General features: G+C 43.1%; 1 protein-coding gene across 13 annotated transcripts in view; it reads left to right on the top strand.

Annotated features, from left to right (window-relative positions):
• The window catches only part of LOC137344858 (elastin-like), a 306,346-nt gene that overhangs the window by 206,185 nt on the left and 76,452 nt on the right, over window positions 1-23,709 (top strand). For 12 of the 13 annotated variants that reach the window (XM_068008078.1, XM_068008072.1, XM_068008082.1 and 9 more), the window contains 3 exons: window positions 7,440-7,475; window positions 19,146-19,178; window positions 23,574-23,630. In XM_068008078.1, coding sequence (XP_067864179.1) covers window positions 7,440-7,475; window positions 19,146-19,178; window positions 23,574-23,630 — 126 coding nt within the window. The remainder of the gene's footprint in view (window positions 1-7,439; window positions 7,476-19,145; window positions 19,179-23,573; window positions 23,631-23,709) is intronic. The other variant, XM_068008076.1, reaches the window with a different exon arrangement.

Genomic DNA, 23,709 nt, shown 5'->3' with positions numbered 1-23,709 from the left:
TCCTCTGTCAGGGCATGGCCTGACACAGGAACAAAGTGGAGTGATATTCCCTGGAGGAGACTTTTATCACCGGCCTAGACATTCAATCGCCTCGCACCCATTTTCCTGCACTTCTTGCAGGACTCTTCTCCAATTTTGGTATGCCCTGTAGTCAATTTTGACTCTCTATTCAATGTTCGAGACTGACACCATAATGGTTAATAGCAATGTGACTTTATTTAGCATAAGTAAGAATCAATACCTTACAGTATTTAAGCAGTAGTTTACAAAGCACAATTGAGAATTATATTACCCTGTTGCCCTTTTGGTAGAAGCTGCAACTCCGTTCCACGTTCTCTCATGCATGTATTCTCATTCTCGTTTACCCACTAGGCACTGTCTTTTCTGTTCTCTACAACAAGTATGAGTTTTGGGCTCTTCTTTATAGTAGAAATGATACCTGATAATTGGCAGCCATCAACCCATTCAGGTTACTTACCCTTATCTCTTAATTGCTCAGTGGGCCAATGAGGGTCTGCCAACAGTGGGCCCTGGGCTGGTGGTGATCACCTACCCAAGGGTTACCTCCTTCTAAGTTGGAGACCTTTGATAAATCCCCCCAGAAGTGATAAACATATCTAGTTTCCGCATTCCAGGGTGTCTGAAGCAGTGGGAGATTACCCATATCTTTCCTTAGTTTGTAACAAGATTCTAATAGCTTTTATTGTCTGCAGCCGCACTAAGTTAATTTAAAAGCAGTCTGTTACAGTACAGTACCTTCAACTAAAGCTTTAACTAATTAACCCTTTTTGAGCCGAGTTCCCCTAATCACCCTTTAAAACCTAAAACCTATATTTCCTTACAGCCCCAGCCTATGACTCGCCATGTAGGGAACTCGGCCAGCAACTCGTGGCGCTAACCATGAGGAAGGATCCCTTGCCAGCGCCATTCAAAGGGCTTATGCAATACTTGCACGCTAGATGCTGGTTTGTCATTTCAAGCTGCTGATTAACTTCTGGGCTTTTCTCGGTGTGTTTTATCACTCTGGAAAGTTTATTTTGCAAAGAACAAGATTTTTTTGGCATTGCACTGTTGTTGGCTGCCTTCTAAATACTTTTACTGAAGTCATGGATGGTTTGGTAGGGCTGCATTCGGGGCTGCAGGACAAAGGGGAGCAGCAAAGAAGACAGAAAATCACTGGTGGTCGACACTGCTCATGCTCTTCTTCCTCCTCCACTTTATCCTCCATAACTTTGCAATCATGAAGGACTAGACCTTACCACTGCCTGGGCAACCAGAATTGCAGGAGGAGGAAGAGCATGAGAAGCGTTGATGACAATTGCCTTTAGATCCAGAGCTTTGACAGCAGCTTATCGAAGTACATTTCACCTAAGCCATCTCTCCTATCCCCAGTACACCCAGTCCCACTGTCATTACTACCACCATATGATCATCGCTTTACTTCAGATCAGCCTTATGGGTCTTGTCCTCACTTCACTACAAATATAATCACAAACACCAAATCCAGAACAAAAAAAAAATCAAACAAAGCTATTCTGAGCTCAGCTGTCTGAGCTGCCGTAATAACTGGCTGAGCTTCCATGGAAGCTGTCATAAGATGTTCCTTTGTGGTGGGCACCACTATCATGTTCTTGTTGGACAGAATGGTCTCCATGCTTTCAACAAAGCTTTGACACAAGTTGGAGCTAGACTTTTCCATGCTCTGCAACATTATGTGCAAGCTCCCTGACAGGCTTCCCAGTGCACCAAGCATTTCCTGGTGTATGCCCATCAGCATTCTTCGGTAGGCTTGTCCCTCATAGTCAGCATCTGAGTCCTCTGCAGCAGAGCTATTATGTGATTTCACCCTCCGGCAAGCTGGCAACTGTGAAGTCCTATCCCCTGCTCTAGCTTCTGCTAACTTATGGTCAGTGATTCATCCGTGAAGACCCCCCCCTCTAGCCTAGCCTCTAAAATATGTGTGGTGCCGGTATCTTCGGGAAGGCTGGCCTCCTCTTCCTCCACTGGGAGAGGTAAGTGCAAATATTAAGCACCCTCCATAAACTTAAGCCCATCCAAAACTCTGCCGACCATATCCTAACTCGGACGAAGTCCCATTCACCCATCACAGCTATGCTTGCTGACCTACATTGGCTCCCGGTCCAGCAACGCCTCGATTTGAAAATTCTTATCCTCCTGTTCAAATCCCTCCATGGTCTCGCTCCTCCCTACCTCTGTAACAGCCTTCACCCCAACAACCCTCCAGGAAGTCTGTATTCCTCCAACTCTGGCCTCTTCTGCATTCCCTACTTCCATTGCCCAACCATTGGTGGCCGTGCCTTGAGCCGTCTAGGCCCTAAGTTCTGGAATTCCCTCCCTAAACCACTCCCCTCTCCACCCCTCTCTGCTCATTTAAGACCCTCCTTAATACCTACCTCTTTGACCAGGCTTTTGGTCACCTGTCCTAATGTTTGATAATGCTCCTGTAAAGTGCCTTGGGACGTTTTACTATGTTAAATGCGCTATATAAATGTAAGTTGTTTGAAAGAGAAGGACAAGGTTTACCTTTTAGTCTGAAGGGAAAGTACAGAAAGAGAAGTGGCTGGTGAAAGTATCTGCAGTTTGTCATGCAGATTGTGTAGGATGAAATAGATGTAATAAGGGAACAAGAGAATAAGTTGTGAAGAAACCCTGCGCAGCATCTCCCCCAACGTTGCTAGTCGCCACGGTCATGATTCTGCTCCTTCCTGTGATGGCCAGCACGTTTTCTTAGAGGGGCAGTTTTCTGTCTGGAGTTGTGTGCAACCTTCTCCTGCAAGAAAGAAAAGTGTGTTAGTGACAGTCTTGTGAAGTGTTTGGAGAATGTGCCCAACATGTGGAATAGTTTCTATGTGTAAAATGTGAGGTGTGGGGAAGTGAAGGTTGCAACAGTGGTAAGTGTGTGAGTAGAATGCGAAGGAGTTGGAGAGAAGTGTGGTGCAGTGATTGTAGGAGAGTGAGGAGAAGTGGGTGATGGGAGTATTGTAAGTAGTGAGGCTGGAGGTATGAGCAGAGAATAAGAGAGCAGTATTCTTACCTTGACAACTGCAGTCATTTTTTTCTGGGATTGCAGCCATATCCTTGGAGCTAAGCTCCTGGCATCCACTTCCTCTGCCACCTCTTCCCATTGCCGGCGGAGTTGATGCCTGAAGGCTTTCTGTCCCCTGGGGATCGTCGTTCCAGCAAATTGCAGTGGAAATATAGTGCAATACTAACGGGGAGCTCGAAAGTCCAATTAACAGCTTTTGCCGCCAAATGCTCCGTTGCAGCAATTTCAGGCCCATGGTCTTGAAAGCTTCCATTAGATGATCTTACATCTCCTCTTTTCCTAAGAAAGCAAGCACAATTTCCTTAGTCTTAATATAAATATGATTCATGATGCCCAGAGTTGTTTTCGTGGCTTGCCTCTAGACCCATTTAAGGCATAAATATCCAACAGCAATGATTACCCCCATAACAATAGTAACTGCACTTTAAAGTAATTCATTGTATGTCAAGCGTTTTTGGATGTTTCTGAGAGGCACAATAAAGTTTTATATAAATAGAGGCTTTTTTTTTTACCAACTTACATTTACATAGAGCTCCTCATGTAAAAGAATCTATAAGCAGTTTATGTGAGGTGGACACCAAGTAGTAAAAAGAAATGTAATGGGCCGAGACTGAAAATGCAGTCATATGGATGGGTTTTTAGGTTGTTTTTGAGCCTCCAATCAGGTTTCCGCCCCTGCCACAGCATTGAAATGGCCCTTTTCAAAGTCATAAATGACATCCTATGTGACTGCGACTGTGGTAAACTATCCCTCCTCATTTTTCTCAACCTGTCTACAGCCTTTGACATGGTTGACCACACCATCCTCCTCCAATGCCTCTCCTCCATCGTCCAGCAGTGTGGGACTGCCCTTGCCTGGTTCCAATCTTATCGATCCAGTCATAGCAAGACAATCACCTGCAATGGCTTCTCTTTCTGCTCCTGCACCATTATCTCTGGATCCCCCAAGGATCTCTCCTTGGCCCCCTCCTATTTCTCACCTACATGCTGTCCCTCGGCGACATCATCAGAAAACACAACGCCAGGTTCCACAGGTACGCTGACGACACCCAGCTCTACCTCACCATCATAAGAACATAAGAAATAGGAGCAGGAGTAGGCCATCCAGCCCCTTGAGCCTGCTCCGCCATTCAACAAGATTATGGCTGATCTTCCACCTCAACGCCATTTTCCTGCACAACCCCCGTATCCCTTGATGCCTTTAATATCTAGAAATCTATCGATCTGTTTTGAATGTACTCAATGACTGAGCCTCCACAGCCCTCTGGGGTAGAGAATTCCAAAGATTCCCCACCCTCTCAGTGAAAAAAATTCTCCTCATCTCAGTCCTAAATGGCCTACCCTTTATTCTGAGACTGTGACCCCTGGTTCTAGACTCCCCAGCAAAGGGAAACATCCTCCCTGCATCTACCCTGTCGAGCCCTGTAAGAATTTTATATGTTTCAATGAGATCACCTCTCATTCTTCTAAATTCGAGAGAATAAAGGCCTAGTCAACTCAATCTCTCCTCATACGACAATCCCGCCATCCCAGGAATCAGTCTGATGAACCTTCGTTGCACTCCCTTTATGGCATGTATATCCTTTCTTGGGTAAGGAGACCAAAACTGTACACAATACTCCAGGTGCGGTCTCAACAAGGCCCTATATAATTGCTGTAAGACATCTTTACTCCTGTATTCATATCCTCCTGTAATAAAGGCCAACATACCATTTGCCTTCCTAATTGCTTGCTGCATCTGCATGTTAGCTTTCAGTGACTCGTGTACAAGGACACCCAGGTCCCTTTGAACATCAACATTTCCCAATCTCTCACCATTTAAAAAATACTCTGCATTTCTGTTTTTCCTACCAAAGTGGATAACTTCACATTTTTCCACCTTATTTTCCATCTGCCATGTTCTTGCCCACTCACTTAGCCTATCTATATCCCCTTGAAACCTCTTTGCATCCTCCTCACAACTCACATTCCCACCTAGTTTTGTGTCATCAGCAAACTTGGAAATATTACATTTGGTCCCCTCATCCAAATCATTGATATAGATTGTAAATAGCTGGGGCCCAAGCACCAATCCCTGCGGTACCCCACTAGTCACAGTCTGTCAACCTGAAAAAGACCCCTTTATTCCTACTCTCTGTTTTCTGTCTGTTAACCAATTCTCAATCCATGCCAGTATGTTGCCCGCAATTCCATGTGCTCTAACTTTGTTCACCAACCTCCTGTGTGGGACCTTATCGAAGGCCATCTGAAAATCCAAATACACCAAATCCACTGGTTTCCCCTTATCTACTCCACTAGTTATATCCTGAAAGAACTCCAATAGGTTTGTCAAACATTATTTCCCTTTCATAAATCCATGTTGACTCTGCCAAATCCTATTATTATTTTCTAAGTGTCCTGTTATCACATCCTTTATAATAGATTCTAGCATTTTGCCTACTACTGATGTCAGGCTAACAGGTCTGTAGTACCCTGTTTTCTCTCTCCCTCCTTTCTTAAATAGAGGGATTACATTTGCTACCCTCTAATCTGCAGGAACTATTCCAGGATCTATAGAATTTTGGAAGATGACAACCAATGCAGCCACTATCTCTATAGCCACCTCTTTCAAAACCCTGGGATGTGGATCATCAGGTCCTTGGGATTTATCAACTTTCAGTCCCGTTAATTTCTCTAGTACTATTTTTTTAATACTAGTTTCTTTCAGTTCCTCATTCTCATCAGACCCTTGTTTCTCTAGTATTTCTGAGAAGTTTTTTGTGTTGTCTTCCGTGAAGACAGACACAAAGGGCTCTATTTTAGCACCCGCGATCGAGTGCGTTCCTGGCGGGGGGGGGGCTACGAAAATCGGGGATTTCAGGGGTGGGTCGGGAGCCCGGCTCCAACCCGCCCCATTTCCGGGTTCCCCACTGACGCGCTGACATGCACGCGCAGCCCCCGCGTGTGGGACTCCCGCCGGCAATTAAAGCCAGCGGGGTGCCACTTAAGGTATTTATTTTGGTATTTCAGGTCGTTTACAGACCTGATTAACGTGATATTTAGGAGGGTTGGGATTTTACAAACAACTGGGACTGTTTCCCGTACTGGGGGAAACACTCCCAGTTCAAATGGACATGTTGCAGCCATCATCCTGTGGCAGCTGCAAAGTTCCATTTGACAGGTGGGGGGGGTGGGGGGGAGACCCTCACTCATTGCAGGAGGCCACTCTGTCACTTGGGACAAAGTTTTCACTGATTTCACCGGGCGCGTTACCCACGCGCCCAATCACCCCCCCGCCGCGAACCAGCCGCCCTGGTAATATCGGGCCCCAAGTATTTGTTTAATTTCTCTGCCATTTCCCTATTCCCCAATATAAATTCTCCCATCTCTGTCTTTAAGGGACCCACGTTTGCCTTCGCCAGTCTTTTCCTTTTTACATACCTATAGAAGCTTTTACAGTCCGTTTTTATGTTTCTCGCTAGTTTACCCTCATATTCTATTTTCCATTTCTTTATCAGTTTCTTGTTCCTCCTTTGCTAAATTCTAAAATGCTCCCAATCCTCAGGCTTACTGCTTTTTCTGGCAACTTTATATGCCTCTTCCTTTTGATTCTATCTTTAATTTCTCTTGTTAGCCACAGTTGGACCACTTTTCCTGTTGGGTTTTTGTGCCTTAAAGGAATATATATTTGTTGCAAATTATGTATTAATTATTTAAATGCTAGCCATTGCCTGTCTACCGTCATACCTTTTAATGTAGTTCCTTGATCAACCACAGCCAACTTGCACCTCATACCTTCGTAGTTTCCTTTGTTTAGATTTAAGACCCTAGTTTCGGATTGAACCTTCAAACTTAATGAAGAATTCTATCATATTATGGTCACTCTTTCCTAAGGGCTCTTTTACAACAAGATTATTAATTAACCCTTTCTCATTGCACAATATTAGATCTAAAATAGCCTGTTCCCTTGTTGGTTCCTCAACATACTGATCTAGAGAACCATCTCGTATACATTCCAGGAATTTGTCCTCCACAGTATTAGTGCTAATTTGGTTTGCCCAATCTATATGTAGATTAAAGTCCCCCATGATTACTGTATTACCCTTGTTACATGCACTTCTAATTTCCTGATGAGGTAAATTACACATGTTCTATGTAAGAGATGAGAATGGGCAAATAGTCTTGTCTTATTCCATGTTTTCTTATGATATTAAAGATTACTATACTTTGTTAGTTGGATTTGAACAATTTTCATTAATATTAGAATCTTTCAGAAATGGGGTTTATCTGGAATGAGGTGATCCTGTTGATCTTTATAATGTCACGCATTGTTCTACTCTGTATGAAGTTGGTCTCTGCTCTGTCATAACTTGTCAATCCTCTGTCATTGCAGGTGGATATGCGGCAGCTAAAGCTGCTAAATATGGAGGTACGTCTTCCTACTTTCGTAGTTTGTAAAAGCATCAAATTATTATTGAATTAGTAAGCATAGAATATTAATGGAAAAATCTCATGACAAGTATAGAATATACATAATAATAAATACCTCATCAAGTGAAGAATAAATGTCAAACCCAGTTACAGTGGTTTCCCCATGGCAAGAAGATTTGTACAAATATTACTGTCAGCTCTTCTCACTTTACTGTGTGATTAACAACATTGAAGTCTTTTTAGAAAGAAATACCATACTACAATTTGGCTGCATTGAGTTTGGCTTTGAGAAGCTGCTGCCTGATACTGAGATTGTAGTTCCATAAACTGAATAGTATCCATTGTCTGAGTACACAGAGAATTTGGAATATGAGCCAGGAGTTCCACAATTTTGTCTGGTCTTCATTACAAGGGTTTTGTACAGAGAGAAACCAGGAAACATCTTGCCACATGAGAAACAAACAGTGAAAGTCACAATCTTGGAAATAGACCAATATGAAATGTTCAATTGGCAGTAGCTAAGCAGTAAATGGAAGGCCTATATAAGAAAAGGATGGAATTAATAAGGTACACTAACAACAACAACTTACATTTATATAGTACCTTTAATGTAGTAAAACTTCCCATGGCACTTCACAGGAGCGATTATAACAAAATTTAACACCAAACCACAAAGGGATATTCGGATAGGCTTGGTCAAGGATGTAGGTTTTAAAGAGCATCTTAAAGAAGAAGAGAGAGCTAAAGAGGCAGAAAGGTGTAGGGAAGGAATTCCAGAGCGCAGGGAGCTAAAACAAATGGCTGCAGAGGCAGTAACAGAGTCACAAACTGCTTAATATTCTTTACTTCTGCAATGCTATACTTATGAATTCTTTCATTCATAATTTATTCATGTCCATTTGACTAATGACTAATTACTAATTGTGTTTGAAACTCGTGGCTTATTTTGATACTTTCCACTAGATTTTGAGTTCTGTGGTCTTTTCCCAATTTACGATATTTCTTCGTCCTTCCAAAAGTGACCACCAGTAACAACTGACATCATTGTTACTTAAAAGTTACTGGATTTAAACATTACATCATATTCCCAGGCATACACAATGGGTTCTTCAGGTACCACTTGTATCATGGTATAAGTTTGTAACATATTTACCTCAGATTCTTGTGCCATAGCAGTCAACACCAACACTCGTGTGTTTAGGTAATCTGTTAAGGAAAGTAGCAAGAGTAGGATTGTGCATGTAAAACAGCCATACCTGTCCCATTGCAACCAGTTATTCATCAGTTAGGATCAATGAGATCACATTAGTAGGTAAAAGGGGTCTCAATCTTAAAATTAGAGCTAGGTCATTTAGGAATGAGATGAAGAAGCAGTTTTTCACACAAAGGGTAGTGGAAGTCTACACCTTGCATTTCACAGAACAATCTATTCTAACCTATCCTGCTCATCTTACTTTCACAAGCCTCTAACTCAAAGCCTCAAAGGACACATAAACGCAGACTCCAAATTATAAACAGCATTCAAACCACAGTGCTATGATAAATGTTTTTTTAATACGCAGCTATTATTTTATGTTAGTTGCTTTTGCTTCTGACTGTGCTTCTCCTTGGTGCATTTCTATGCTGTCCTGAAACCTAATCTGGAGCTCTGCCTAGGTACTGAGAGCCTAGGACACCAGAGGTTCTTGACTGCGCAGTGGGATCACTAGCCTCTTGGAACTGAGGTAACTTGGTCTCGGCACTGCTGGGTCAGCACTACAGCTCCATAAGCAGCCTGGTCCTGTCTCCTTCTACTTACATGAGCAGGTATCTAATGAAGCTGACTGGAGAGTTCACATGTGCTGTCATCAGGAGTGAGGGCAGACATGTGCCACACTAATTATGTTGAGTTCTGAATCTGAGTGCCCACTGGTCAGCAGGAGAACAAACCTAATTGTGGCAGTTAGACCTTGGCAACCCTGAGAGATATTACCATTGTTTTAACAAAATATTCCCGAAATACCTGAAGGCCAATGGTCAACGCCTCAAAGTTGTTAGCACAGACGGGTTTTCAGAGATTGTTGGTGCTGCCATTCTCTCCAGGTATTACTGCTTTATGTTGAAACCTTCTCGGATATTGGCACGGAGAATGGCATTGGAATCCACCGAGGCCCCCGCGACCTGCCTCAGTCCTCTGAGAGTCCCCAGTGCTTCCACATGGGTGTGATGCTCATTCAGCAATTTTTCAAGCCAGGGACTAATCTGTGGAGCTTCTGCTCCCGACTCTTAGACTCAACTTTCACTTCTGACTGCTCCATCACCCTCGTGATCTGTATTATCCAGTGACAAAGCCTTATTGGAACTATATACTTCCCCAGGTGGATTTCTCTGGGCTGGTGAGTGAGAGAAAGTGAGAATGATGGCATGAGTGAGGACATGGTGGGGATGACAAAAATAGAAGGCCCTTGCCCACTTGCTTCCTCTTCCTCAGAGGGGTCTTGCTGTATATCATCTAAAGAAAATAAATTGCAGAGATTTTAGGATATTAGGTGGCTCAGCTATCTGCCTCTCCAGGATCCCGAGCATTTCCTGTTTGTGATATCTGAGGCCTTATGTTGGGCATCCACCACCTCTAGTCTGAGATTTGCAGTTGTTATGGGCTATCTCTGTTGTGATGAAGTATAAAAGAAAAATGGTCATGAGTTTGATATTGAAAGTTGGGCTGGGTCTTTTGTTATTACCATCAGCTACTAACAGGGGCACAGACCAAAATAGCATAACTATTGTTAGTTGGGGAGGTATGCTCATGTGTGGCACTACAAGAGGGAAAGTTGAACTGTATGCAGCAAGTGCTACGGGGTGAGAGGAAGGGTCAGTAGGCTAGAGTTCAGCCATTGTTCACACTGAGGGTAATGAATGAAGGAGTGAAACAAATTTAAATAGACTGCAAGGAAGGGTTATAGAAAGCAAGTGGCTAATCTTACCAGCTCTGGTGAAGTTAGTAAACTTCTTTCTGCACTGCCGAAGAGTCCTGAGGGTTAAGGTAGTGCATCAGGTTTATATCCAGCTGCGTTAGGGGCTGCATCTCAAACAATTTTCCTCCCCCCTCCCTCGTCCCAGTGCAGCTACCAGTCAGGATGCTTCCCAGATCTGACTCCCGCCTCTCCAAACGTTTCCACCCTCCCTGTAACTAGGGTGTTGCAGGTTGAATTTATACAACCTGTACACCTCTGATTATTGAAATGAGCTGATTCTGCAATTTCTAGCAGGGTTAGTGCCGCAACAAAATGTCACCCTGCTGCACTTCTGGTGGTGGAATGATGCCCGTCGGAATTGTAGGCTTACTTTATGGTGTAACTCGTAGATAAAGATGAAAAAACAACTTTTCTGGAACACTTTGCACCATACTGTAATGTATTTTATCGCATATATTTGTGTATCAGAAAACAGAAGCATTCTAGCTGATGCTGTTTTCTGGTACATAAAGAATATACAAGATTATAGGATTCTCTGCTCCCTCCCTTCCAGTGCCAACTATCACTGAGACCACCCTCTGCCCTAATTGCTGTTCAAAATTTGATTATATAATCGTTTATTAGTGTGATGAAGCAGAAGTCCATTATGCCTCAAACAGGAAAATTTCTGTTTTATGTCATTTTTACGTAACTTTAGATGGATAGAGCAATATTTATTAAAATTGGCTTTAATTAGGTATAGTTGAGATTCTTTGCAGATGTACAAAATGCTCTCCTTTCAGCCACGTTTCAGTGAGATTCATTTCTCCTAATTGCTTTCCTTTGACGTCGTTGCCTGTATTCATCAATTAATTGTGTTAGAAGATTACATGATGTCAGGATCATGTAATCTTCTTGAGATGTTAATGTTAGAGATTCTATGTATTGCAGAAAGCAGACACATTGGGGCCAAAATTGCATGGCCCTTCCATGCACTCCCTTCGAGTTTCTGAATGGCCTTGTAAAAAGCAGAGCATCCGCCCATACCTTCTAAAGACAGTGAAGCAGAGGGAGTTGTTTTACAGAGGTCCCATGAAGTCTTTTTTCTGGGGATGGGGATCTAAAGGAATATAACAAAAGCAAAAGCTTTCGGGTCCTTAGTTCCTTTTTTGTACCACCTATTCTATGTGAGGGTCTCTGAATGTCTGATGACTCATCAATGTTTGATCAGAGAATCAGTGGAGATTAGTGGAAAAATATTTTTGGACTTTTTATTGTTATTGAGACTGCCTAAGTATTGTTCAAGTCAAATGTTGTACTGCCTGGTTACTTGCTGAATTTTTCTGTTTCTGTGCAATTGTTTTATTTTCAAATAAGTTGAGCTATTAGTTTTTGTTTCAATAGAACGGTGTCATAGTTGATATTTACTATCTTTTGGATTGATCAGTCCATGTGCTTCCCAGGGTGTAATCAGTGACGAAAGGGTAGTTTTCAGTCCTGTTCCTGGTACACATCAGGGTGCAAATCTCAGTTCATAGAAGATTAGATCTGCCTATGGAAATTGCCTTTTTGCTGTGAACATTAATTAAGTGTTGGGAGAAAGCATGAACTGTAACAATTAGTATTTTTACAGATGTTAATTTTGATTTTATTGTTTGTGAACAAATTCTGAATTAATGTTGGATCAATGGCACAGGTAACAAATAAACCCAAGGTCCCTTGCAACCTCCTGGCACTAGTCAGGGAATTCTTTGTCAGTGGCAACTTATGTATGGATTGTTAATTACGATGATTTATTGAATTATTTAATAATTTAGTCAACTGAGCAATATGTGGGTAACCAAATTAATTTCACTCTGTCCCTTCAACACTAAATAGCAAAGAAAATGTTTCTACCGACAGACAACAAAGAAGACAATAAACCAATGGGTCTGCTCCACTGGTGTAAGTGAGGCAGAGCAAACATTGTGGCGGCTCAAGTGGTAGCCCAAAATTCCAGGGACGGAGTCATTTTATATAGTTGGGATGAGCTACCTGTGCGGGCTTTGGGGTGCACCTAGACTCAGGTGGGGTGTGGAGCACACAGTGGAAGCAGAGGACTTGGGCAGACCTAGATTTGTTCATGGAGTACACCATTCGGGTAGGCTTGGGCTATTTGGGAAGTAGAGGACTTGGGTGGGCCTGGACCTGGACAGGCATTGGAACACTTGAGATGCTTGGACTTGGGTAGAAACCAAAGTACTGGTACTTGCTAATCACATGACCAATAATTCATTAACAGTAATTTGGTTAGCAGGGGCCAATTGGATGACAGAAAATGGGCACATAGCGAGACACAATCATTTTAATAGTGTTATAATTACAATTGATAATAGGAGGGCCAATGAGTCTGTAAACAATGTTGCATATCCTGATGCAGGTGATTATTTCATCCTGAAACTGACCATTGCTGTAGGGCTAGCCTTGGTTCAACAGTTCAGTGGTTACTACTTTAAAATTGACATATTTCCCTGCTTAACAAAGGCTATCTTACTACAATGAAAAATGCATAGAAGTATAACATTGTAGGCTTCAGAAATGTCTGAGTAACCCTTTCCTTACACTAGGGCATCCCAAAACTAATCCCACTACCCTACTGTCTTTCCAGAGCCCTGCACCGTCCTCTGCTTCAAGTGTTTATGCATTTTTTTCCTGAAAAGATTAGCTTTTGACCGTGATGACCATCCTCATCACTAGTGACAGAACACCATGCAAAGATTCCTTCCTCCCTTGGCATCCAGAGCTTCCTTCTGTATGGCTGAGTGTATCCACACCATTTGCAGAGCAACATCCTTGATGTGCACTGCAGCACCCTTCATCCTACTTGACAAGCCCAATGCCCCATCTGTGCACATGTCAACACACTTGTTCCAGTCCAGATTTTCTGAGCAAAGAAGCTTTCCATTGCTGCAAAGATTTCCTTTCCTGTGCTTGCAAATCCTGACAAATATTGTTATTCACTCTATTCTGTAATGTTGGTTGACTCATCTCTGGTCACATGGACAATAACAACACAAATAGAAAACATCCCAAGGCACTTCACACGGGAGAAATAGACATCGAGTAGCAATAGAAGAGTTGAGAAATTACTTAAAGCATGGTTGAAGAGATGGATTTTGAGAAGGCTCTTAAAGGCGAGGAGAGAAGTAGCAAGGCAGGGTAGTTTACAGAGGGAGTTCCAGAGAGCAGGGTAGACACAACTGAAGGCGGCAATTAGCTGATCCTGGATGTCCCATTATATGGCTTTGATCCTGGGCAAGGTGGCATTGTTTGACACGAGCACAATCGTCAGCTTTGCTGCTGCCTACTTACCTACCATCACACACACAATCTTCAGGTTTTAGTGACCTCTATACAGAATGCCGATCCAACAAAAATAAGGTGAACTGATACAAATCTAGATTTCACATAACCTTCTGGAGCCCCTGGAAAACCATCGCAGACCTTCTCAAGGTCCAAATACTCCAGTTTGAAAACCACAGTGTTAAAGTACCAGTGCCTATACCACCCTGATGTATTTTCTACTGGAGTGCTTACTTAGCCTTTTGGAGTATTGACATGCCTTGTAGAGGGTGGACGCAAACTGAAACCAGTTTGCAAATTTAACTACCGAGAGTTGTCAAATTTCCCAGAAACACAAAATATTGAATGGGTGAAGTGAATACAATGTTAGTGTAAGGGGAGAAACTTACTTTACTGCTTATCTCAGAGATATATTTGCAGCTATAGTTAAAGAAATATCTGACCCTCTCAGTGCTGCATGTTAATTAAATGGACCAACTCATATATTGATATCGCCACTTCTTGTAATGCTAATACAAGAGCTATAGCAGGTGCACTCAAGTGTTTTTAGTTACTGCTAGTTAATAAACTAAACCAATATTGATCATATATTATCATTTCGTTATCACTGTCCCTCAATGTCTCATTCATAACTTTACATATGAGTCCCACATGGTGTATTGTCTCTGCTAAGGTAAGAGACATAACCGAGCAAGTGCAGAAGTTTTTGGACAGGGAGGGGGAACAGCTGGAAATCGTGGTTTATGTCAGAACTAATGACATAGGGAAGAACAGGATTCAAGTCTTGCAAAAAGAGTTCCAGGACTTAGGTAATACATTAAGAAACAAGAGTTCATAGGTAGGCATGTGATAGGAAGTATGAGAACAGCCAGATTAGGAGCAAGTTCAATGGAACAGGTGCAGTTTAGATTCACTAGGATGTTACCAGGGATGAGGGTTACAGTTATGAAGAGACACTTGAGAAGTTAGGGCTTTTTTTGCTGAAGCTGAGAAGGTTGAGGAATGACTTGATAAAGGTCTTCAAGATTATGAAGAGCTATGATAATGTAAATATAAACAGTGATAGACTGTTTTCAGTGAGATGGTAATCAGAGTACCAATTTAAGACGATCACAAAAATAATTAAACGGGAGGTTAGATTAGAAACAAATCTTTCTACAGAGGCTAGTTAGATTGTGAAATTCTCTGCCATAAGCTGTTGTTGAAGCAGAGTTCATAAATCATTTTAAAAGGAAAATTAGTTGCTTGAAAATGCAGAATGTGGGATTAGACTGGTGCAGAATTGATGGGCTGAAGGGCCTGTTTCTGTGCTGTAGCATTCTTTGAATCAATGTCTAGTCACCCAGTGAGAACAAAATTGGTGATGGAATAATGACAATAACTTTCATTTATAAGGTGGTTCTCACATAAAATAAATATCTCAGAACTAAACAAAATTGATGCCAAAGAAGAAAAGGCAAATATTTGGGGAATGGAGGAACACAGTTAAAGAGAAAGGCTTTTAGGAGCTTTTAAAGACAAAGAAGTGAAGGGTGCTGGAGAAGATCACTCAGATAGGGTGGAATAAAGGCCTGGGTAGATTTTAAGATGAAGACAAGATCTTGAATTTTATTTACTAGGTAACAGAGGCCCAGTGGAGTTTGGCACGCATATAGAGATGGGTATGAGGGACTTTGTGAACTAAAGCACACATGGAGGTCGATTTTAGCACCCGCGATCGGGTGCGTTCCTGGCGGGGGGGCTCCGAAAATCGGGGATTCCTGGGGCGGGTCGGGAGCCCACTCCGGGTTTCCCACAGACACGCTGACATGCGCGCGCAGCCCCTGCATGTGGGACTCCTGCCGGCAACTAAAGCCGGCGGGCAGCCACTTAAGGTATTTATTTTGGTATTTCAGGTCGTTTACAGACCTGATTAAGGAGATATTTCGGGAGGATTGGGATTTTACAAACAACTGGGACTGTTTCCCGTACTGGGGGAAACACTCCCAGTTCAAATGGACATGTTGCAGCCATCAGCCTGTGGCAGCTGCAAAGGTCCATTTGACAGGTGTGGGGGGAGACCCTCACTCATTGCAGGAGGCCACTCTGTCACTTTGGACAAAATTTGGCCTCCACCACCCTCCTCCTAACACTAAAATTCACCAACTTGCACACTTACCCCGGTGTCCAGACACATGTACTACCCTGCGGACCCCCTCAGATGTACATCTTCCGGATGGGGGCCGCCGTAGCTGCAGTCATGACCTCCTCGGATGGCGAACAGCATCACCAGCCTCGCCGGCCACGCCGTCCACCTCTGACACGTGGAGCTCCACAACACAGTGCTGTGACACATCCACCTGCACAGCAGGAGGGAGGGCAACTGCAGAGAGAGATGCGTCACAGAGGGCACTACCCGCGCCACAGGGTCCACAGACCGAGGGTCAGCTTCCTGGACCTCTCTGAGCAGCAGTGCACACGGAGGCTCAGAGTCACTCGACATGTAGTCGTGGACATCTGCAGCCTCCTTCATGCCGAGCTGCTCCCGGCTGGCCCGAGCACCATCTTCTTACCTGTCGCTGTCAAAGTCACCACTGCCCTCAACAACTTCTGCACCGCATCCTCCGAAGTTGCCACCGGGGACATCGCCGACGTCTCTCAGTCATCTGCACAAAAGAGCCCTGCAAATACACCTACACCCACTTTGCAGTGACACAATGGGTGGCATCAGGTGTGGGTCTTCATTGTGATCCTCAGGAAAGGGCATTATTGCACAAACCAGACAAGATTCGCAAAGACGTGGCAGTAGTGGTGCCAATATAATATGTGATGTGAGTTGATCAGAAATTAAATCTAAGTAAAAACCATGACAAACCCTCAAACACCCTTGTGCATCCTCTTCATGCTCACGACACGTTTGCCTTACGCTACCTACTGCACATTTGTGATGCATGCCCTGTGGATGCAGCACAGGTAGTGGCAGGTTGAGTGAGGCTGACTGTGAAAGAGATGCATGAGAGGGTGAGTATGAGATAGAGCCATGAGATTGTATGAGGATTGGGTTGAGTGGTAGTGGCGGGATGAGTACTGGCGAGGTGAGAAAGTGCAGGTAAGATGAGGATGAGGTTTGAGTGGGTGTGAGGGGTGATGTGACAGAGTAGTGTTGGCAGTGCAGAAGGAGATGTGGGTTGGGGGCGCGATATGTTGGTGGTGCAGGTGACCTCCTCTGGCACCTCGAGCCAGGCCTTCTTGGTGGCAGAGGCAGGCCGCTTCCTCCTGCCCGCCGGGGGGAAGATCTCTGTCCTCCCCTTCCTCCTCACCCCATCCAATGATATCTGGAGTGAGGCATCATTAAACCTGGGAGCAGCCTTCCACCTGGGCTGCTCCATGCTGTAATTTTTCCTATTTCATGCAGCATCAGTCAGTGGAGGACTGCCCCTTTAAATAGAGCTCCTCCAGCTGACAGACCTTACTGCGGATGCGCAGTCCGCCCGCTGCGCAGCTCAGCAGCGGGGAACCCGGAAGACCAGGTAAGTGGATCCAATTAGCCTGCGATTGCGCGCGGGGCAGACTGATTTCACCGGGCCCGTTACCCACGCGCCCAATCGCCCCCCCGCCGCGAACCCACCGCCCTGGTAATATCGGGCCCATAGTGTGGAATTCTCTATTAGCTGATGTTCATGAAGAATTGAAGTGGGGATTCTGTTGAGGGGATTCAGGAGAAACTTCTTTCCCCAGAGCGATTAGAATGTGGAACTTGCTACCACATGGAGGCAAATAGCATAGATGCATTTAAGGGAAAGCTAGATAAATACATGAGAGAGAAAGGAATAGAATGGTATGCTGATAGGGTTGGATGAAGTAGGATGAGAGGAAGCTCGTGTGGAGCTTAAACACCAGTTGGACCCAATGGCCTATTTCTGTGCTGTACATTTCACGTAATATAACAGTGTCAACTCGGGCTCTTATACTCCTGAGACATGGAGGGAGATCCAGAAGAACTTTCATGATTTAATGAGGAATGTTGAGGTAAGGGAAGAATTTTACACCAGATTCTACCTGGCTTAATATGTATAAGAATGAGTTGCAGGCATATGAATTCAAGTTCTTACAAAAAGCAAAATACTGCAGATGCTGGAAATCTGAAATAAAAGCAGAAAACTAGAAACATTTAGCAGGTCAGGCAGCATCTGTGGAGAGAGGAAGGTAGTGTTAACATTTCAGGTCGATGACCTTTCATCAGAACGCTGGGTGTTTCCAGCATTTTCTGTTTTGAATTCATATGAATGTCTGCCAAAAGTGGGTTAATCACATGCAGAAATGTTAAGAAGGCTGTAGCAAATAAAAGTAGAACTACTGGAAATATCACACTATCGCACATGCCATGATACCAAAGACAAGGTGCAACAATAAGAAATTGACATGGTTGAAATAATCCTGGGTGAATATACATTAATCTTATGTTTCCATACCAAAGTAGTACAGGTAACACGACTAACAAGCAGTGGCAGTTGATCCATGTTGTACAATACTGCCATACAAATGCTTCTCAAAATACTGATCCCCAAAAATAAATAAGGTCCGATTTTAACCCAGAGTGGGAATCAGGCAAGTGCATGGCCTGGTGAGTTCCAAACCCTCCCTTACCTCGGCAGCATGTTGTCTGGGCGATTTTAACTCCAGGGCCTCATCTGCTCGCCGCTGGTTAGTTGCCCGCCCAAAATGGGCAGGAAGTGGCAGCTGGCCAATGGACGGAAGCATAATTTCAAGCGGCAGAAGCTGCTGACCAGGACCAAAGGCACTATTATTGGGCCTAAACTTTCCTTGTGGGGCCCAGAGGATCACTCCTGTACCCACAAGAGAAGTTTTTTTTTAAATTTAATTGTTTGGATTTCTTCTGGCCCCACCTCCTCTTCCCACTCTTCACCTGGCAGGAAAGCCATAATGATTGCCCCATTCAGGCCACCAGGTAAAATTGCAGTTGGGGCCCGATAACATCATTGGACTCTGATCTACATATTTAAAGAAGGACCCTGCCAGCTTTAGGCAGGTGTCCTTGCCACCTGCTCAGAAGATCAGATTAAAATAGAAGACAGTGGGAACGGAGCGGAATGTCGGCAGGTAAGTCCCATGGTCGATTTAACAGCCCGCCGTCCAGGTTCTGCCAGGCAGGTAGGGTTAAAGTGACCCCTATAGTGTGAACTCAGTGTTAATGATACAGCTGTCTCTCAAATAACACAAAAGATGTTAATATTACAATCACTTCATCCAGTTAGTAAGAGGAACTGAATAGAATATTTTTGATGACTATAGATAAGGAAACATTAGTCACTGCAAGGACGCTCATACTGCATGTTAATTCAATGGACCAGTTCAGCATAATAATGACTTAATTTCTTGTACTGCTAATGCAGGTGTTCCAGGAGCTGTTCCAGGAGCTATTGCAGGTACTGTCATTTGTTCTTAGTTTAACATTGGATTACCCTGTCATTCTGATATTGATTAGATATTATCATTTTATTCTCATCTGATTAGTGACAATGCCATAAAGTCAACTGACCATCACCTGACAGGATTAATTTTAATATTGCTACATTAATAATCTGATGGGGTTTCTGGTACTTTTGGTATATTCCATTATTACTAGCAGCCTGGGCATCAGTGCTATTGTTAATTTGCCACTAAGATCTCCATTACAATTAATAGTTGTCCGGTATTGCCTCATTTTTACTTATAGGAAATTCCATATTTAACAGTCTTTTGTCTGTAATACTGCTGGTACATATCACTGTTAGTACCAATCCAATGGTATCTCTAGCAAACTTATTCCTTCAATCTGCAAATACAAATAAATTACTCACAGAAAGTAAAACATAAATGGGGGAGATTACACCATGAATATTTTTTGTGAATATAATGTTTCATTTCAGTGCTGGACTTCAGTGTTTTCCTTCTGTAGCCAGCATTAGTTCAGTTCTGTTGCTGACAATTAGTTTATTGTCCTTCCACAACATATTTGTTAAAGTTTTGATTCTAGGATATGTTTTTGTTTAACATAGCTTTGGCATTGAATTATGATTTCATAGTTCAATTTATTATTTTTACAACGAGATCCTTGATCCAGACTTCTCTCAGTTAATATCTCAAGTTAATAAAATTTCCTTTAGTCTGTTCACTGTCTTGTTCAACACCAGCTGCTGGATTGAAGATTTATGCTACTTGATAGTGGTCTTTTCTAATTGTAGAGATATATAATGGGTGCCTCTGCAGTCTCCTAACTTTGCATACTTTATTTGAAATTTTTCAGACTTTGTATCAGAGCTTGCTGAGTTCTTGAAACAATTGATCTTGAAATAAAGCATGTAATTGGGAAAGCAAATGGAATATTGTCCTTTATTTCAAGGGGGTGGAGTGTAAAAGCAGGGAAGTCTTGCTGCAACTGTACAGGGTGCTGGTGAGACCACACCTAGAGTACTGCGTACAGTTTTGGTCCCCTTATTTAAGGAAGGATATACTTGCATTGGAGGCAGCTCAGAGAAGGTTCACTAGGTTTTCTTATGTGGAAAGATTGAGCAGGTTGGGCCTATACTCACTGGAGTTTGGAAGAATGAGAGGAGATCTTATTGAAACATATAAGATCCTGAGGGGGCTTGACAGGATAAATGCTCAGAGGATGTTTCCCCTCTTAGGGGAATCTAGAACCAGGGGGCATAGTCTCAGAATAAGGGGTCGCCCATTTAAGATGGAGGGGAGGAGAAATTTCTTCTCTGAGGACTGTGAACCTTTGGAATTCTTTGCCCAAAGAGCGGTGGAGGCTGAGTCATTGAATATATTCAAGGCTGAGTTAGACAAATTTTTGATCAGCAAGGGAATCACAGGATATGGGGAACAGGCAGGAAAGTGGAGGTGAGGCCAGAATCAGATCAGCCATGATCTCATTGAATGGCGGAGCAGGCTTGAAGGGCCAAATGGCCTAGTCCTGCTCCTATCTCTTATGTTCTTGTTTCTTTATCCTCTATGTACCAACAAACCTCATAGTTAGTTGAGTAAATTGAAAATTGATTTTCCTTCACTCTGCTTCCAAATGGCACCTGAATTATGAGTGGAATGCAAAGAAAAAATGGGCACTAATCTTTTTTCCTTGTTCTGTGCCTGAACAGTACTGACCCCAAACTTCCTTTATGGTTTTTCTGGTATCTGCACCTGACTACACCTGAAGAAGGCACAGTAATTTAACTTTTTTGCAAATGGACATCAAATCCGTCTGCACCCAGATTTCCTCTAATAACAAAGGGACAGCCTGGTATTGTGAAGAAAGGTTTTTATCTTTGGCTTTTGGCATTATAAATTGTTTTGCTGCTTCACTACTTATTGCTGAATTCTACTAGTCTCTTACACTTAGTAATGTGTTCAGTACTGTGCCGCCACCCTGTGCTAAAATGGGTATGCCTTTTACAATTATGCTTTACTTGGAGACAGACGAGGAGCAAGAACCACAAGTTCTCTTGATGGCTGCTGAAGAAATTCACCTGGTCCTGATATGGGACATCTCCTGAGGCACAAACACTCTCCCTACCACAGATAAGCACCCTCTTTCCCCTGACCATTAAGAAGGAAGCCTTGTAGTCAAACCATTGCCCTCTTCCTATTCCTACAACATCATGCATCAGAGACACACTTGTTCCACACTTGTTTTCTCCATTTATCCATATTCAAAATGCACAGACAGAACAATAATAGATTACCAATAGTGCCTTATCAAGACACGTGTGTCTACTTGTCACCATGGTGCTTTCCTTTTTTCCAAGGTGGTGTTTGTGGTTTATTTAATCTACCTATCTTAGCGCTTCTTCTAGGGGAACTCCCACTGAGAGGAGACTGGGAGTGGGGACTCAGCTGTGTCTCTAGCACAGTCTTTAGGATCAGGGTGCTGGAAACAAAACAGCCATTGATCTCTTTGAGCACGGAACCTGGATAACCCACTACAGGCTGTGAACTCTCTGCTGCTGTGGGGACAGCATAGGAGAGTATATGGAGGATTAGCGTGGAAATGCTGTCAGCCTAAAAAAAAGAACAGCATCTGTTATGGCCACTTCCATCCGGCCCCTGTAAGAAGCCTCTAGTCACTGTGCCTTATGATCTGCGGATGCACAGACCCGATAACACTAATTATATCTTGAAAGTCTGTCCCTATCTCATGGCTCATTAGGGCAAGCTGTTCAGAAATTCTGCCCAATGATGTAGTCAGGATGCAGCCCAAGGCCTGAATGGCAGTGGTTTGAGCTGTCATTGCAGTCTCTTTAGGGAGCAGCTGCATTGCAAATGATCTGGAATTGCCAATTCTTCCAAGACTGACTGCAGGTTCTGCTTGCTGCCTCATCATTCACACAAGTGATTGGTAGATTGCTCCATACTTACTACCATTTGTTGGCAGCATGGGGTGAAATTGATCTTCGGCAATAGTGCAAAACAGGCTATAGTGAATCAGCATCCCGTATTACATCCGCTTGATTTTTCTTCCCATTGAAAATTGAAAAGAAAATCGGATGGAGTGTAAATCAAGCTGCCGATTTGCTATCTCCCGTTTGTGCTAGTGCCGAAGACCAATTTCACCCCTCGTGCTTGTGCTCGGGGAAAACAGTGGTGTGCAAGGAAAATATAGAAGAGGAAAGCCAAGAGGATTTCTGGGCCTGTACCAAAGATTGAGAGATAAACTGTTGAAATGCACAGGACCATCAACTATTCCTTGGTGAAAATCAGAGCCAGCTGTGGCCTACCTTGCGCCTTCTGGTGAGGTCAATTAATTATTTTTCCAGCACGGCAGCTATGTGCAGTGTACAGTGTTGCTAGAATTGATTTGCTCAACTATTACCTGTCACGCTTTTTGCCCAATATTACTTTATTCCCTGTGGCAGGGAACAGCACAGCTCATTTTTGCTGCACAGCCTGCAGCAGCAGCTCAATGCTGTAATTGTCAAAATTGCATGGAGTTCTGATGCCTTCTAGAGCATATTCATGGGGAAGACACATTAAAAGCAACAAGAGTAAAGAAATGCAGAACAAAAAATTCAGACAGGTAGCAATGGATTTTAGCAGTTTAAAACATGCAGGAGCAACTGAAATTAAATAAAATGTGTTTCTAGAAACCACACATACCCAAAAATCATGTTGCTGTCATGAGGTTCTTCTTGCACCAGTCCCTTTAATGCAGCTGCTACATTGAAGTTTCCATAAATGCTCTTCCCTGTGGTTCTTCACCCAATAATGCACCGCTTTGTGCAATCAGTGTGCACATACTTATTCTAATGAGGTCTGAGGAAATTTGTGCACTAAGGTCAAGGACACAACAGAGCGCACTTTAGGTGCACTACATCGAAGTTGCACTTGGGGAGCATTGGAAAAGGAAAATGTCCCCTGTGATGTCCGTTCATCATAATATATCAGATTGTCCACAATGAAAATCCGAGGATCAGAAATGCTCTCATGGCATGTCAGGGGCTATTTGATTATATTACACAGTAGATTATTTTTCAAAATACTTTGAAACAGTACAAGTCCCTGATACTAAGAACCATATGGTCATCAATCATACAAAATCCACACAAACCGGGCATGGAATTCCAGGAGTAAAATTAGACAATGTATCTTGATTGATAAACAAAAAATGTAAAAAGTATACAAAAAATTTAGGCATATAACTGTCACCAAAAAATCCACCACTGCATTGATAGATGAGGAAGACTTTTCTGAAATGAAATAGTCTAAATCCACAATCACTTTCAGTCCATTGCTGATCTTATACTGGTATTGGTGATTGTCACTCTCCTATGGTGATGATACAGGTGTTCCAGGTGCAGTGCCAGGAGTTGGACCAGGAGTTCAGCCAGGAGTTATACCAGGTAATTTGACCTATACGTTTTAAATGTGTTGTGTTGCAACTGTGTAAATTGCATCAAAACTTGCCATCGACTTACCTGA

The sequence above is a fragment of the Heptranchias perlo genome, chromosome 28, assembly GCF_035084215.1.
Source record: "Heptranchias perlo isolate sHepPer1 chromosome 28, sHepPer1.hap1, whole genome shotgun sequence".
NCBI classification, from domain to species: domain Eukaryota; kingdom Metazoa; phylum Chordata; class Chondrichthyes; order Hexanchiformes; family Hexanchidae; genus Heptranchias; species Heptranchias perlo.
Note: the sequence above shows the minus strand (reverse complement) of the source record. Positions and strands in the feature narration are given on the sequence as shown.